Below are 16,318 nucleotides of genomic sequence, written 5' to 3'. Positions count from 1 at the left end.
ACACACACATATACTACCTGCGTTAGTGTGCCCTGCCAACCATTTAACGTTGCCGTGTGTACATTATTACAAGGCGTGAGTGCGTGTTTTTTTTTTTTTTTTTACTAATCAAGTCGAGATTTGGGCAGAAAAATAAAAGATTTTACGTATTTACCTATATCACGAAAGTTCATATCCAAAGGTAAACTTAATTCTAGAATTATAAAAGCAGCCTGTATATTACTGAGTGATTATTGTATTTTTATCTTTCATTCACCTAATATATAAGCCGCCTGTATTTGAAAAATACCATGCTCATGCTAGAAATCAAAATGCCTTCTATTTTGCTATTACTTTTGGGAGCTATAGTGGTAGCAGAGGCTGGTGAGTTTTATGTTTATTTATTATTATTAATAACAAAAACAAATATTAAAGCATATAGAAAGTTTTTAATGTACTTACTATGATAATAATATAAACAACCGGCCAAGTGCGAGGTTTTTCTGACTTAACAATAATTTACTTAATCTTTCAGCTGTCCCTCGCACCTCGCTAAGGATCGTGGGTGGGACCACGACCACCATCGAACAGTATCCGTTTACTGCTAATCTTCTGTTACTGTCGAACGGAGGCTTCTTCCGCCAGCATTGCGGAGGCACCGTCATAAACGAGAATTCCGTCTTGACTGCAGCGCACTGTCTATAGTAAGTACAGTTACAGTATGTATAACAATAGTTACAGCCTCCACGAGGGACCCCACCTGTATTCTTATACGTCCTGGCATTCTAAGACTGATGGTAATTTGACTGCCATTTACCACAGTGAGGGACCACCCTCAGCTCGATAAAATTAATCATATGTGTGTACTCTTAGATAGGTTTTTAAATGTCCACTCTTATTACAGCCGAAGGAGACCAGACCAGTTCCGTATCCGAACCGGCTCCACCCTAGCTAGCAGCGGCGGCAACATTCAAGCAGTCGCCCGCTTTTTCTCACACTCGGGCTTCGTCCATACAACCCAGGACAATGACATCGCCATCATGAGGACGTCTAACCCCATCGTGTTGGTCCCTGGATTGGTTGCAGTGGGGTCCTTGGCTGGGTCTAACTACAACGTGCCTGACGGCGCCTCCGTCTGGGCTGTCGGCTGGGGAGCTGGAAGAGTGAGTAGCCTCTAGACTCTATCAGAAGACGCTTCAGGTGTTTATGTAGTTTCAGTCCAATGTCTATATATTTATTTACGTACGTCAGGGACTTTGTTCGTAAATCGTCAACAACACCACTGGCCTTTAGTGGTTGGTAGCTGTGTGCAGCAGAGTATGTTCTACCTTCTTCACCATCTCTTTGGTCTATTACATCCCTAAAACGTTAATGAAATACAAGGACCTCATTAAGGGCCTCTACAAATAGGTAGAGTTCTTGTATCAACTTGTATTTTACCGCATCATATTTTAAATTCCAGCTTAACGGCCCCGGTTCAGAGCAGCTGCGTCACGTAGAAGTCTGGACTGTGAACCAGGAGGTTTGCAAGACTCGTTACGAGAAAATCAGAAAGACCGTCACCGACAACATGTTGTGCTCGGGCCACCTCGACGTGGGCGGCCGCGACCAGTGCACGGGGGACTCTGGAGGCCCTCTACTTCATGAGAATGTGGTCATTGGAGTCTCATCATGGGGACAGGACTGTGCGTCGGCAGAGTACCCTGGAGTCAACGTGCGCGTGTCTCGGTATATTGACTGGATTCGAACAAACGCGTAGGAGAACTACGTGTTAAAATTAAAAGACTGGTTTTAGTAGTATTTTTGTACATATTATGCAAGTATTAATTTATAGATTAGGGTTAGTTATAAGTGCGGACAAATAGTTAGATGTTTATTATGTATAACTCTCTGTATGCTCACATACTAATTATGTTTAAGTAATTTAAGAAATAAAAGATAAAATTATATTATGTTTTCTGATTCTTTTACCTAAACTTATACAATTGAACTTCATAAACTTACATAATACAATAAATAAACTAGCTAAAGGTTGGTACTACGAGTATGTCAAATATTGCATTGATCAGCTATTTTTCTGGGGATCTTTAAAATTGGAGGACTCCTAGGCCGGACTTTATCTGCTAAATTTTATGGATTTTAATTGGATGTAAACTTATTTCAAATTAGTAGGAAAATAGGTATGTCATTATCCTGTTGTTTAAATAATTTGCCATGTTATTAACATCTATAAAATTAGCAGACTTGTGGCCCAGGAAAGGACAATGGGCATTTTGGTAGGTATACCGTCCAGTAGAAATCTGTTGTACTATCTAAGTATTTAATTAGGATATTATAATATATCTCATCAATATTTTTATTACTTATGTAAGTTTACCTAAAATAGTTCTCCGTTCAGTGATAATACAGCCATGTATAGGGACATTACAATAATTATCTAAATATGCATTTTTTTTACTTTATTTATTCAATACTTTGATCATAATATAATCCTGATCAAAGATTCAATACAATGAAATTATCACATGAATTATACAACAAATTTTACAAAGACGAGACCTAGCGTGACTTGCACCAAATGTTTAAAACTAGATTTAATTTTAGAGATTAGGGTCGTGTCGAGATTAGACACTAAATCTAGATTAAGATTTTGGTGTGTGCAAATACATACAATTACCCTTCTATGCATAGGTATGTATGACATGATGAGACTCATTATTATTGCAATTTTTACTAGCTTCCATTCATTTTTCACTTGATATTTGACAGTTATTTGGTAGGCCTAAACCCTTCCTTCATTGGAAGGAGACCCGTGCCCCAGCAGTGGGGACGTGATGGGTCGTGAGTCGTGATGATGATGATGGTAGGCAATTATGTCAATTCTTGTTTTTAACAGAGAGAGACCAACGTTGAAATACTTAAAGTATTTACTGTAATTGTGATGATGATGATATACATAATCGCGTCGCATCGACGCAAGCAAAGCTGCCTATCTCTTGTTATTCTACAAATTTTGCGCCTATGATTGATTGATTTTGATAATAATTGAATAGCGTCACTTTTTAGGGTTCCCATAACTTAAAGGGTAAAATGGAACCCTTACATCATCACATTGTTGTCCGCCTGATCTACCTATCTTGAGATGTCGAAATAATATTTATACGATATGTTTAGATCTATGTTCCCTTGAGGTTGTAAAATATGAACCTTGTATATGTTATCGTCTTACCGTATTAAAAAATATAAGTTGCAAAAAACCTTATTTTAAAGGCCACATGTAAATCGAAATTCATGGGGTAAGGTACTTCCTGTAAACCTAGAACGATGTTTTTTTTTCGCAAGTAAGTAGGAAGAAAGTAAAATCAAATAACTAAACTGATATTTTGTACCCATATAATCCTAATCCTAACTTAATATTATAAATGCGAAAGTAACTGTGTCTGTCTGTCTGTCTGTCTGTCTGTTACTCTTTCACGCCAAAACTACAGAACGAATTTGAATGAAATTTGGTATACATACGATCTAGACCCTGGGAAAGAACATAGGCTACTTTTTATCCCGGAATTCCCACGGGAAAACTTTTTAAGGCGAAGCGAAGCTCGCGGGAACAGCTAGTATAGTATAACAACCAAAAATACATAATAACCAATCTAAAAAACAAACTAATAACTTTAAAGTTTTGTGTTCTAACATAAAATGTTGGATCTATAACTATTTAATAGATAAAGTTACGGAACTCTTCGTACAGGAATCCGATTTGCAATCAGTCGGTTTTTCATAATTAAGATTTCTTATCGAAATAATTCAGTCTTAAACCGGTTAAAACAATGACACGCTTTTCAAAATAATAACAATAACACTGAAATATATCAGTGATTAATTTATATTTTATCTTTCACTCAACTAATATATAAGCCGGTTGTTTTGAAAAAAGCATAACTCAATTACCAGTAGTAGTATTCAGTTACCAGTAGTCACAATGCGTTCGCTTTTCCTGTTAGTTTTGGGAGCAATTGCAGTGTCGGGGGCGGGTAAGTTATAATATTTGTCTATTTTGATAGATTACAGATTTTAAGAATAAAATTGTTTTATAACGATTTAGCTTTGCTTTTCTAGCTTGATAATAATTGTCTTGATTTCTTCTAGCTGTCCCTCGCACTTCGCAGAGGATTGTGGGAGGATCTGCCACCACTATCGACCGGTATCCGTTCGGTGCAGTCGTTCTGTTCCTCTCGAATGGAGGATTCTTCCGCCAGCATTGCGGTGGATCCATCATCAATGAAAATGCTGTCTTAACTGCTGCGCACTGTCTGCAGTAAGTATCTCATAACTGTTGTAGTAGTTACTTGTCAGTGCACTCTCAAAGGCGTAAATGCTGGTAGTAGCCTCCCTAAGGGACGTATCAAATATTTGTTATTATACTTATGAGAGGCGGGCTCTGGCGGCCAGCGACTAGCGCTGATCTAACTGGCCTTTACCACGGTGACACTTCTTGTCCAGCTCTTGTATCTTGCTCTTGTTTGTCACCGACACAATCATACATTGAGTATGAAGAGGGTACACCAGAGTCCGCGTTGTTCTATGCAACCATAAGAATGATACGATGTTCTTCTCCAAGTGCGGTATCCTAGCGGAGGTTGGCAATCAAGTTGCTGATGTCCGTCTTAGAGATACGATATATGAATATCTATAAATAAGTTTAGAGTAAGCACCTATTTCAACTTAATTTTTCTCTTCTAACAGCCGCAGGAGAAACGACCAGTTCCGCATCCGTGTCGGTTCAACCCAAGCCAGCAGCGGCGGCAGCGTGCACGCCGTTAACCGCTTAATCTCACATGCGAGCTTCAACCACAACACCCAGGACAATGACCTCGCTATCATGAGGACCACCACCCAGATCAACTTCCTCCCTGGATTGGTCGCAGCAGGCACCTTCGCTGGGTCTAACTACAACGTGCCTGACGGTGCCTCCGTCTGGGCTATCGGCTGGGGAGCTGGACGAGTGAGTAGCCAACATCATGATAACACTACAGCGTAGATCACGTGTTTTTGACACAGTAGACATGACCCACCACCTCCATTATATCTTTCTGGTCCATTAGGTATCTCTACATTAAATCTCAACACGACGATTTGCTTAGCACTTTAACGTAACTCATTTGACTTTCTTCAAATAGGTTAATATATCCTTATGTATCGAATTGAGGTTTTCCATATATAACGCTTTTATTTCCTATTTCCAGCCCAACGGCCCCGGATCCGAGCAGCTGCGTCACGTGGAGATCTGGACCGTGAACCAGGCGGTCTGCAGGGCTCGCTACCAGAACATCAGAATGACTGTTACAGACAACATGCTGTGCTCGGGCTGGCTGGACGTGGGCGGCCGCGACCAGTGCACGGGAGACTCTGGAGGCCCTCTACTTCATGATAATGTGGTCATTGGAGTCTCATCTTGGGGCCAGGGCTGCGCGTCGGCAGAGTACCCTGGAGTCAACGTGCGTGTGTCTCGCTACATTGACTGGATTCGCACAAACGCGTAGGAGAATTGATTAAAAAAGACTGTAAATACTCGTTTGTATAGATTTTAGCAGTAGGCATTTGTGTACATATTGTGTAAATATTAATTTATATAGATTAAGGTTAGATATATAAGAATATAACTCTATGTATTATTTTCTTTATGTACATATAGATATTTATAAAGAAATGATATTTTGCGTCTGTGATTTATATTTTAATAAACACTTTAAAACTTGATTTGATCGCTTCATTTTGAAACCCTTTTGTGGTGGTGTACACTTTGGCAAGTAATTTATATACCTACATAATACTAGAGTGGGGCTGCTTCCCATAAACCCTGTGATAAAAACGAGATTTATTTACTATAGTCTTTTCGAGACCCTACTGAAATTATTTTAAGATGTAGAGGTAACCTGAATTTAATTTGGATGTAACCCCTAACGTACCAAATTTAGAGGTCATACTACATATCGAGTACGTTTGTTTTGTTTTGATGCAGTCCAGTAGAAAGATATTCCAGTACAAAAAATTACCACCTCATCAAAAGTCGATTAGTTTAAGCAGAAAACGCTATTCTTTATATTATTATAGCATTTTACCGCGGCTTCACTCGCGACAAATTCAGGGATAAGGGAGGATATTTTTTGGATATTTGAAGTCAAGAATTTGAAGAACAGTTCTGCACCCTAAATCCAAAATTTAACTTTTATCCCCTACTTTACCCCTTCAGGGGTTAAGATTCTGAAAATCCTTTCTTAGAGCTCACCTACACTACCTAAGCAACCTACGTGTCATGTTTCATAATCGTAGCTTGAGCCGTTTGGGCTATGCGTTGATGCCCAATGAGTCACTTTCTTATTTTATACAATACAGATGAAAGATTTACATGATAATAAATAGATAGATACTCTTTATTGTACACCAAGAAAAAAAACATCACTTTTAAATTACCTCTACTTATAATTTAATTAAGGTACAAAAGGTGGTTTTGCTTTATCACTTAAAGCAATCTCTTTACTACTAAATACACACAGTACGTAGAAAAAAGTTTAAGTATTTCATTTGAGCAAGAGCACTGATTGGCATCATGCTAAGAGTTAATTTCTTTTTAATTCTGTCAATGTAAATAAAATAAAATCCAATAAATATGGATAATTATCCCCTAATTCCCCAAGGGCAGTTTTCCTAAAGCTATAATGGTTACCTATGGAGCCTACGGTGTCTGCCCAAATATCTATTAAACTGTACTGTACTGTACTTATTGCATAAATTATGTTAAAAGTTAAAAGTCAATTCCAGCTTGCTTCTACAACTACCTACATCACTTCCACATCTTAAAATGATAGTTGCTGTGTGGACCCGACCCGATCATCAACAAAAAGGTGAAAAAAATTACGTGCAATAAATTTTTTTTTTTACTTTCGTTTAAACCATGAATTATTATTTAAAAAACATGATTTCATCACCAGGCGCTAAATTTTTATGAAAATAATTTTAATACTTAACTAGATTATGATGGATACCTCAAAGCTATTGCATTGATCGACTGTTTTTCGAGGGATCTTTAAAATTGTAGGAACCCTGGTGGCTGGGAGACAACATAAGTGTATTATGTACTTACTTTTATATTGATATACCTACATAATCGAGTCGTGTTGACGCAGGGTGAAGCTACCTATCCCTTGATATTCTACATAATTTGCACCTTTGATTGATTAGGTATGTTTTGATAATAATGATTCAATGGCGTCACTTCTTGATCATTAAGATTTCATATCTACTTAAATATTTTTGGATTACTGAGAGTCTTATAGCTGACTAATGTGTACCGGTTAAAACAAAGACATTCTTTTCTAAATAATAACAAATAATATATCAGTGATTATATTTTATCTTTAACTCAACTTATATATAAGCTTGTATTTTAAAAAAAAAGCACAGAGCCCAGTTACCAGTAGCCACTATGCGTTCTGTTTTCCTGTTAGTCTTGGGAGCTATTGCAGTTTCAGGGGCAGGTAAGCTACATTAGTTCATTTTAATTACATAATTTAATATATATGAGAAACTCAGAGCATATTTAGCTGTTTCCAAAGTATGCTGAGCGATGAATTGTAATGAAAGAAAGTTGTGTTCCTTGATTCCAACCGCAGATATACATCCTGAGAGGCATTTAACAAGCAGTAAACGATTGCGTGATGACGATAATGTATCCTGCTCAATGTTACTAGATATTACTGAAAAACTATCATAGTCCTAAAATGCATTCACGATTGAATGTATTGTTCCAGCTGTCCCCCGAGCTCCGCAGAGGATCGTGGGAGGGTCGACGACCACCATCGACAAGTATCCATTCGCTGCCGTGCTTCTGCTGGCTTCCAGTGGAGGGTTCTTCCGCCAGCATTGTGGTGGCACTGTCATCAACGCCAACTCCGTCTTAACTGCCGCCCACTGTCCGTAGTAAGTAACCGTTTAATAAAATACATTCACGAACAATGAAAAAGTTCCAACGACATGGAACTACATTTAATGGCAGGTGGAACTTTTTCATTGCAGGTGAGTATATTAAGTTCAAGATTCATAGTGCATGTGCATGCAGGCATCACTGTGGACACGGTCACCTCTCTGTCCCTATATGTATATGCCCGTAAATTGCTACTGCGCCTGAAGTCAAAGCAACATGCAATTTACCCCAATGAGATATTGTCATAATAATAGTGTAAATTTTGTCATGAAGATGTCATCGATTGAACAATCAAACAGCCAGGTGCAATAGCATTATTTTTATCACCGGTATTGTTTGTATTCCTATGTTTTGTCAATTACAGAACTAATGACAGCGAACACCATGTATAGTGCCACAAACTTATCTGTTCCGGTGAGAGCGAACTAAATTGGTCCATACCTCATTACTTACTGTACTAATGAATTTCATATTGACATAGATTATATGGACCAATTTAGTTCGCTCTCACCGGAACAGATAAGTTTGTGGCACTATACGTAGGTGGTCTGAAAAGTTTCCGACCTCAACGTGAAGATGGTAACACACATCAATTAAAGTCAGGGAATGTAATTGTGCATCTTTTGACAGCAACACTTCAAAGTTTCAGCCATTTTTGACGCGCGGTTTTTATTTTACAGTCGTTTGAGTGAGTCGATGTGAGCATTTCTGTGAAAATGGAAAAAATCGAGTATCGAGCTGTCTTAAAATATTAGTTTTTGAAAGGGAATGCCCCTACTCAAATCAAAGATGAGTTAGATTCTGTGTACGGGGACTCTTCACCGTCATTTACCACAGTAAAAATTTGGGCAGCCGAATTTAAACGTGGCCGTAAGAGCTTCGGAGATGATGAACGTTCGGGATGTCCAAAAACTCCAACTACTGACGATAACATCGCTAAAGTTCACCAAATGGTGTTAGACGACCGCCGAATTAAAGTGAGAGAGATAGCAGAGGCAATGAAAATGTCCAGAGAACGTGTTTGTCACATATTAAATCAAGATTTAGACATGAGAAGGCTGTCCGCGCGTTGGCTGCCGCGTTTGCTACGTCAGACCAACGACGTGTTCGAATGAACATTTCCAATGCTCTGTTGGCGCAGTTTAGGCGCAATAAATCCGAGTTTTGGCGCCGCCTAATTACTATATGAGAGACTATGTAGAAGAATGAAAATAAATTTTAAGAAAAAAAATCTTGTATCTATGTTAGGTCGGAAACTTTTCAGACCACCCACGTAGACTCAAACAGTATACCTACAGAGATTATGTTTTAATTTACACGTGATTTCCTATAACTCCACAGCCGCACGCGACCGGACCAGTGGCGAGTCCGCACCGGGTCCACCCGCGCCGGCGACGGCGGCGGCGGCAACGTGCAAGCGCTCCGGCAGTTCATCCTGCACCAGAACTTCAACCACAACACCCAGGACAATGACATCGCTATCATGAGGACCACCAACCCCATCGTGTTCCTCCCTGGATTGGTCACAGCTGGAACCTTTGCTGGGTCTAACTACAACGTGCCTGATGGCGCCTCCGTCTGGGCTATCGGCTGGGGAGCTGGCAGAGTGAGTATAGAATACTTTTTCAGTGTTATGGGTCTGTTTCAGGTCGATCCGCTGATGTTGGATCTGTTTGACGGATCAGTCAGCCACTTTCAATTTTTATAGTAGGTACAGGATCAAAATAATGTGCTCCTTACGGAGCACCTCATTCAAATCACGTCATTTCACATGATGTAGTGATCTAGTAACAAACATACTTCTGGATGAGCATTTGGCTGTATAGCCAACTTGGATTAGTCTTATTATTAGTTCTTGGAACTGATCATTCATTTGTTCTCAATTCCAGCCGGGCGGTCCCGGCTCCGAGCAGCTGCGTCACGTGGAGATCTGGGCCGTGAACCAGGCCACCTGCAGGTCCCGCTACGCCGCCGTCGGTCGCACCGTCACCGACAACATGCTGTGCGCGGGCTGGCTCGACGTGGGCGGCCGCGACCAATGCAACGGAGACTCTGGAGGACCATTGCTCCACGAGAATGTGGTGGTTGGAGTCTCGTCGTGGGGCGAGGGATGCGGGCGGCCGGAATACCCTGGAGTCAACGTGCGGGTGTCCCGCTATATCGACTGGATTCGATCGAACGCATAGGATTTGTGGACTTTTGTAATAAAATGTTTTAGAAAAAGTATTTTGTTTATTTTTACAGCTGCTTTTTCATAAAATATTTGTACTTATTGTATAGTTAATTATTTTCATTATTTAAAATAGACTCTCTTTATTGGTTCAGCAAATTACACAAATTTTAACAAAACAACAAAAGTATACAAATTAAAACTGATATAAAATCCTATTGCGCCTGGCAATAATGACAATGACCAATAATGATGGCGCAAACATATCACTTACACGAATATTCAGGCGCAATATTTAGCATTTTACTGCTATGTACTCTAGACATACAGAAAATAATGATGCACTCTTCTACCCATCAATACCACTAATAGACTAGGTATTTTCGAATATTGCAATAGACCACATTCGTACTATGAGGCAGATTGTGTGGACTAGTATGGAATGAAACCATCGACTTTTCAAGTTCTGAGGTTTCCTAATAAATAATGCAAATGGAAGACCCAGTAAGCATACATGCATATAGTAACGAATAATATTTGTTAAGAGATTGGGTTTTCCCATTTTATATTATTGTTGTTACTAAAATTAAAATTGTATCTATATTATCAATTTATCAGATTATCCGGCTAACGCAACATATATTAAGTCCTATATAAATAAGTAATACTAATCACAATAACTAGCAGTAGGCACGCACTATTGGTCACGATGCGTACTCTTGTACTTTTGATTTTAGCGGCAGTAGCTGTAACTGGTATGTATATTTATGTATTCAACAGTACTATGTCTATTCTATTCTGGTAGGGGGCGCAGTTCCTGTACGTGGCTCTCTCGAGTGAAACCTTTGTACCTATCCCCTTATTTCAGCTCAGCCAGCCTAACTCCCGAGTAAACTTGAGAAGCAAGCAGAGCTTGGGTGTTGCAATGGCTGAGATAGGTGCTCTGTCGGTCGTAGAATAGATAATCTCGTTTCTGTAGTAGATGGACAAGCTAACAGTACGATGTAATAAATCAATTATTTACCAATGCGTCTCTCTCTATTTACAGCGGTACCCAGAAACCCACAAAGGATCGTGGGAGGGTCTGTTACAAGCATTGAGAAGTATCCTTTCGCTGTCTCCTTGCTCTTGGGAGGCAACAATAGCTACAGGCAGTCCTGCGGTGGCGCCCTCCTGAACGACAGAGCCATCCTATCTGCTGCCCATTGCTTTGAGTGAGTATTTAAGACACAATAAATATCTATTTTACTACACCCACGAAAAATGAAAAAGATCTACTTACGAAATATAGCCACCAAAGGACCCCGTTTTTTAAAATCATTAATTATACCTATTCTGATGCGCTGTTGAATGTTTTTCAACATTGCAGATGACATCATTAATATAGCTTTTCCATTTAGGAGTTATTTGGTGTTATAGTATGTCACTTGAACTCTATAATTTTGCTCACGAGTGTATCATTAAACTTTGTAATTCGGCAGGTAGATCATCTAGTAGACTGAGCCGAGTAGTTTTTTTCCAGTTCACCAGCCAGGCTGCAGTTCACATAATACTTTTTTTTTTAATATTGTGTTTTATTCATACCACATTATAGTACTTATATAAAGTATAACTGAAAAAGTTACAAAAATTTACCGTCACAATCGTTTACATTTTTCAGTGGAGATTCACCTATAAGGTGGCGAGCGCGTATCGGCTCCACATACGCCAACAGCGGCGGCAGAATTTACTCAGCAGACGAACTGATCATGCACCCGAGCTACGATAGTTTCACTACGGACAATGACGTGGCTATCTTCCGTACCCTGGGTACGGTCAGCGTGGCAGGCGTGGTGCCGGCGGCCATCGCTGGACCCAACTACGACCTGCCCGATAATGAGCCTGTCTGGGCCATCGGATGGGGACGCACAATTGTGAGTAGTAGACGCACAAGTATTTATGATCACAGGTATGGTCACTCCAACTTTTCAAATGATCTTATTAAAATTAACTACTCTTATTAAAATTAACTACAGCAGAATTAGGGTCAAAGGTCAATAAAATAATACATTAGAATAATTTTTCCACTTCCAGTTCGGCGACCCCACCTCGTCATCCGAGGAGCTGCGTCACGTGCAGGTGTGGACTGTGAGCCAGGAGACCTGCAGGGCACGCTACGCCACCGAGGGACGGGACATCACTGACAACATGCTGTGCTCGGGCTGGCTGGACGTGGGCGGGCGCGACCAGTGCCAGGGCGACTCCGGCGGCCCCCTCCTCCACAACCACGTCATCGTGGGTATAACCTCGTGGGGGAAGGATTGTGCTCTAGCCTACTTCCCTGGTGTCAACGCCCGCGTTTCTAGATACACTGACTGGATTCAAAGCAATGCCTAAGACCTATATGGATAAATTGAACTTTGTGCATTTAGAATCGACATCATAAAATATAACTCTTATGTAATGCTCACTTATGTACTAATTATTTGTAATTTAAGAAATAAAAACTCAAAACAATATTTTGCGTGTGTGATTATTTTACCTTTACTATCGCAAGTAGTTCTATATAAAATAGGATTTAATTGGAATATTGTGTCTAAATCAACAAATTTAGGATTTACACACACACGCACTCACGCCTTGTACTAATGTACTCCCTTGCGGGGTAAGCAGAGGTGCATTGCTGCACCCACTTTTCGCCAGAGTGTTATGTTAGTCCCAATGTAATAGGGGGCGGGCCTATTGCCATTTTACGGGCACATCCAAGAACCGAGAACAAATATCTGTGTTTAAACAAATATCTGCCCCAGCCGGGAATCGAACCCGGGACCATCGGCTCAGTAGTCAGGGTCACTAACCACTACGCCATTCGGTCGCCATTTAGGATTTATCGACTGTTATTGACTAATCATCAAATATAAGCCTTCTGGTAAGTGGCTAAGAGACCAATATAATAGATGTACTTGTTTAGATTTCCGAGTGAAAAAATAATCATGACTATAGGCTAGGTATATTATTCTCATGCTCAAGGATACTTCGGTCGCAAATTGCATCAGGAACAGTTCAGTACTTTAGCGTTAGTTATTAACGTTAACGAGGCAGAGCAGATTTTATAATGTAGGCAAGTCAGACATAGGCCTAGGCCATAGATGTACTAGGCGTATGCTGGAATGTACCACAGAACAGAACGGTGTGGTTTAGCAATTAACAATCCATAAGCACAGAGTCGCTCGCCTGTATACGCCTAGGCCTATGTCTGACTTGCCTACATTATAAAATCTGCTCTGCCCTGCACGTCATGTGTCCCCCAGCATACGCCTAGGCTGCATTATGACATCATTGTCACTAAAAGACGTATTATACTATTATACACTCACGAGAACGAGCAATGAAAAAGTTCCAGTGTCATATCGAACAGCAATGGCAGATGGAACTTTTTCATTGCTCGTGACTTGGAGCGTTCGTAGTCGAGGAGGCTTCAGTGATAATAACTAATCATAAGGTTATGGCATGGTCATCCGATTTCAAGTGGTTGTTTTCTGAACGCTTCCAGGCTTATGACGGCACGTTAAACCAGTGGGTCCCGGTTGCTGCTTCGGCAGCAGTCGTTAAGCCTAGTCACAGGCCGGGCAGCTCGAAAACATCTGACAGTCGGGTTGCCCACTTACCCGACAACTCTCTCAGCAAAAGCTTACTTGAGTTGGGATTACTTGGGATCCACCAACCCGCACTAGGCCTAGGCTAGTTCGTATCGTGCAGTTCTTATAATCGATATTCGGATTCCGCATAGTGACTTGAGACATTCCGTAGGCGGTAGCTATAATTAACCATTAAATCCAAAAGCTTTAAATATAGGATTATGATTATGGAAATATAGAAAACAAACATGATTATGCATATAATTAAATTTAAATGAATTATCAGAGATAATAGATTATCTATTCGGCCCCCACTAAATATATATAAGCCCTTAGACCTCAATTACCATAGCAGAAGGAAACTTTGGCAGGCCATAACAATGCGTACGCTTTTACTGATCATTTTAGGGGCTGCAGCTGTATCAGGTGAGTGTGTCCGTGTCGCGCCCTTTATCTATTCAATTCCATTCATTGTGGGTCCATGGGGGTGTAACTAAATGCATCTGGCTCTCTCGAATGGAACCTTTGTGCATATCCCCAAGATCTAAACTCCCTTCCTAGGCATGGACCACTTCCTACCACGCTGCTCCACGCGGGTTGGTGGGTTCATATACGAGTCTAGTGTCTAGTCTCGTATCTAGATGTGCTAAATCTAGAAATGCAGGTTTCCTCACGATGTTTTCCTTCCACCTGCACTTAAATTCCAAAGAACTCATTGGTACATACCAGCGCCGGCATTTGATTCCACATCTCTGGCGTGAGAAGCGGGCGCTTACCCCACTGAGCTAACTGTCCTATAAATACGCACCGCACTCTCCTAGTAGTAAGTACCTACATAATAAATAAATAATTCACTGCTAAATACATCTTTCCCTATTTACAGCGGTGCCCAGAAACCCACAAAGGATCGTGGGAGGGTCTGTCACAAGCATTGAGGAGTACAATTTTGCTGTCGCATTGCTTTTGGGCCAGAAAAGTAGTTACACGCAAAATTGCGGAGGAGCCCTCCTCAACGACAGAACTGTCCTCACTGCTGCGCATTGTTTAGAGTGAGTATTTAAAACAATAAATACATACCTATCACCTTACATATACCTTATATATTTCAAAGCTATCCTCAAAATTACTGCTTGGCCTCTACCTAGAAGCGAGCGCCAGAACACTCTATGTCGGCCACACTAGGCCGAACCATTTATCTAGCCACAACCGAATGTACTTTGCACTTTAACTTTTTGAAATAACATAACGTGACCTAACCAACCTTTATCATGGAATATTATTGTTTTCCAGCGGATATTCAACCAGAAGATGGCGCGCGCGTGTCGGCTCCACATACGGCAACAGCGGCGGAGAAATTTACTCAGCAGACGAGTTCATAATCCACCCGGACTTCGACTACGATACCACAGACAATGACGTGGCCCTCTTCCGTACCCTCGGGACTATCAGATTGAGGGAACTGGTACCCGCAGCCATAGCTGGACCGAACTACGTGTTGCCTGACAATGAGTCTGTGTGGGCAATCGGATGGGGACATACCACTGTGAGTTTTTTTTCAATGAAATACCATGATATAATATGAAATGCCATGTGCTATGTCACTGTAACATTTTCATTGCTCATGAGCAATTGAGCATAGCTTCGTCTTATCATTGTTTTGATAAAAGATCATAACTTTTAGGGGCTGTTTCACAATGCTGGATAATGGCTACCTGTGGGATAAAAGACATGCTGGCACTGTCTAAAACATAATTGCAGAGGGTTTATCCAGACATAGTGAAACAGGTCCTCAAACATCTACAATACAAATAAAAAATATATATTTTCAGTACGGTGATCCTTTCTCTTCATCCGAGGAGTTGCAACACGTGGAAGTGTGGACCATCGACCAGGCCATCTGTAAGGCTCGCTACGGTGAGCTCGGCATAGAGATCACGGACAACATGCTGTGCTCGGGCTGGCTGGACGTGGGCGGGCGTGACCAGTGCCAGGGCGACTCCGGCGGCCCCCTGCTCCACAACAATGTCGTTGTCGGCGTCACCTCGTGGGGGAAGGATTGCGCTCATCCGTACTACCCTAGTGTCAATGTTCGTGTCTCCCGCTATACGAACTGGATTCAAGATAATGCATAAAGTGTTTCTTCAGATTGTACCTACAAATTTTGTTTTATTAAAATTACTGATTATACTAAAACCACTATGGTCTACGATTTTTATTTTCTATAATTTGGATGGTAGCATGATCGAATATAAGTGTCTTTTTAACTCAACGCCTTATTTGCAAATTTATGTATGGCCCATGAATTACACATTGCTATTTTTTCGCAGTACTAATCTCACTTATTTAAAAGTAGCGCTGTCATATCATCAATATGTAGATAAAATAGCAAGGATTTGTAACGTATATGTATAAGTGTGTTTATTTATCAAAAGTCTAGACATAATTAGAAACATTATTCACGAGGAACTTGGCCTCCTCTCACGTGAGATAACTAAAAGGCCAAAATAAAAGAATTATAAGATTATGAATTAAGAATGCCGGTGCGCAATGTATATCCTCCTGCTCCTGCAT

The 16,318-nt window shown here is 40.5% G+C and overlaps 5 protein-coding genes across 11 annotated transcripts in view; 4 read left to right on the top strand and 1 right to left on the bottom strand.

The window, feature by feature from the left end:
- LOC105391556 (solute carrier family 12 member 6) overlaps positions 1 to 16,318 on the bottom strand; it is a 355,094-nt gene that overhangs the window by 91,559 nt on the left and 247,217 nt on the right. The window lies entirely within an intron of this gene.
- LOC105388698 (trypsin, alkaline B) lies at positions 226 to 1,928 on the top strand. The gene is made up of 4 exons (XM_038112947.2): positions 226 to 363; positions 515 to 683; positions 884 to 1,142; positions 1,442 to 1,928. The coding sequence occupies exons 1-4, from the start codon at positions 291 to 293 to the stop codon at positions 1,736 to 1,738; spliced, it is 798 nt and encodes a 265-aa protein (XP_037968875.2). The 5' UTR covers positions 226 to 290; the 3' UTR covers positions 1,739 to 1,928.
- LOC105388679 (trypsin, alkaline A-like) lies at positions 3,890 to 5,524 on the top strand. The gene is made up of 4 exons (XM_011559636.3): positions 3,890 to 4,010; positions 4,126 to 4,294; positions 4,723 to 4,981; positions 5,223 to 5,524. The coding sequence occupies exons 1-4, from the start codon at positions 3,959 to 3,961 to the stop codon at positions 5,517 to 5,519; spliced, it is 777 nt and encodes a 258-aa protein (XP_011557938.2). The 5' UTR covers positions 3,890 to 3,958; the 3' UTR covers positions 5,520 to 5,524.
- LOC105391590 (trypsin, alkaline A) lies at positions 7,376 to 10,186 on the top strand. The gene is made up of 4 exons (XM_048633489.1): positions 7,376 to 7,514; positions 7,788 to 7,956; positions 9,302 to 9,566; positions 9,850 to 10,186. The coding sequence occupies exons 1-4, from the start codon at positions 7,463 to 7,465 to the stop codon at positions 10,144 to 10,146; spliced, it is 783 nt and encodes a 260-aa protein (XP_048489446.1). The 5' UTR covers positions 7,376 to 7,462; the 3' UTR covers positions 10,147 to 10,186.
- LOC105380872 (trypsin, alkaline C) lies at positions 10,729 to 15,898 on the top strand. 3 transcript variants are annotated; one of them, XM_048633491.1, is made up of 4 exons: positions 10,729 to 10,885; positions 11,179 to 11,344; positions 11,791 to 12,043; positions 12,204 to 12,624. In XM_048633491.1, the coding sequence occupies exons 1-4, from the start codon at positions 10,840 to 10,842 to the stop codon at positions 12,504 to 12,506; spliced, it is 768 nt and encodes a 255-aa protein (XP_048489448.1). In that variant the 5' UTR covers positions 10,729 to 10,839; the 3' UTR covers positions 12,507 to 12,624. The 3 variants fall into 3 exon arrangements, with proteins under 3 accessions (XP_048489448.1, XP_048489449.1, XP_048489447.1); XM_048633492.1 differs by lacking the exons at positions 11,179 to 11,344; positions 11,791 to 12,043; positions 12,204 to 12,624 and adding exons at positions 14,631 to 14,796; positions 15,038 to 15,290; positions 15,577 to 15,898 and having other exon boundaries at positions 10,825 to 10,885; XM_048633490.1 differs by lacking the exons at positions 10,729 to 10,885; positions 11,179 to 11,344; positions 11,791 to 12,043; positions 12,204 to 12,624 and adding exons at positions 14,041 to 14,173; positions 14,631 to 14,796; positions 15,038 to 15,290; positions 15,577 to 15,898.

This window comes from Plutella xylostella, chromosome 5, assembly GCF_932276165.1.
Source record: "Plutella xylostella chromosome 5, ilPluXylo3.1, whole genome shotgun sequence".
NCBI classification, from domain to species: Eukaryota; Metazoa; Arthropoda; class Insecta; order Lepidoptera; family Plutellidae; genus Plutella; species Plutella xylostella.
This window is presented reverse-complemented; position numbering and strand designations above follow the sequence as displayed.

What these genes read in the sequence shown, in the direction of transcription:
- LOC105391590 (XM_048633489.1), top strand. Translation starts at nt 7,463, where the DNA reads ATGCGTTCTGTTTTCCTGTTAGTCTTGGGAGCTATTGCAGTTTCAGGG. An exon ending in TATTGCAGTTTCAGGGGCAG is followed by an intron (nt 7,515 to 7,787) that starts GTAAGCTACATT and finishes GTATTGTTCCAG; the next exon opens with CTGTCCCCCGAGCTCCGCAG. An exon ending in ACTGCCGCCCACTGTCCGTA is followed by an intron (nt 7,957 to 9,301) that starts GTAAGTAACCGT and finishes ATAACTCCACAG; the next exon opens with CCGCACGCGACCGGACCAGT.
- LOC105388679 (XM_011559636.3), top strand. Translation starts at nt 3,959, where the DNA reads ATGCGTTCGCTTTTCCTGTTAGTTTTGGGAGCAATTGCAGTGTCGGGG. An exon ending in ACTGCTGCGCACTGTCTGCA is followed by an intron (nt 4,295 to 4,722) that starts GTAAGTATCTCA and finishes CTCTTCTAACAG; the next exon opens with CCGCAGGAGAAACGACCAGT. An exon ending in TCGGCTGGGGAGCTGGACGA is followed by an intron (nt 4,982 to 5,222) that starts GTGAGTAGCCAA and finishes TCCTATTTCCAG; the next exon opens with CCCAACGGCCCCGGATCCGA.
- LOC105380872 (XM_048633492.1), top strand. Translation starts at nt 10,840, where the DNA reads ATGCGTACTCTTGTACTTTTGATTTTAGCGGCAGTAGCTGTAACTG. An exon ending in AGCGGCAGTAGCTGTAACTG is followed by an intron (nt 10,886 to 14,630) that starts GTATGTATATTT and finishes CCCTATTTACAG; the next exon opens with CGGTGCCCAGAAACCCACAA. An exon ending in ACTGCTGCGCATTGTTTAGA is followed by an intron (nt 14,797 to 15,037) that starts GTGAGTATTTAA and finishes ATTGTTTTCCAG; the next exon opens with CGGATATTCAACCAGAAGAT.
- LOC105388698 (XM_038112947.2), top strand. Translation starts at nt 291, where the DNA reads ATGCTCATGCTAGAAATCAAAATGCCTTCTATTTTGCTATTACTTTTG. An exon ending in TATAGTGGTAGCAGAGGCTG is followed by an intron (nt 364 to 514) that starts GTGAGTTTTATG and finishes TTAATCTTTCAG; the next exon opens with CTGTCCCTCGCACCTCGCTA. An exon ending in TCGGCTGGGGAGCTGGAAGA is followed by an intron (nt 1,143 to 1,441) that starts GTGAGTAGCCTC and finishes TTTAAATTCCAG; the next exon opens with CTTAACGGCCCCGGTTCAGA.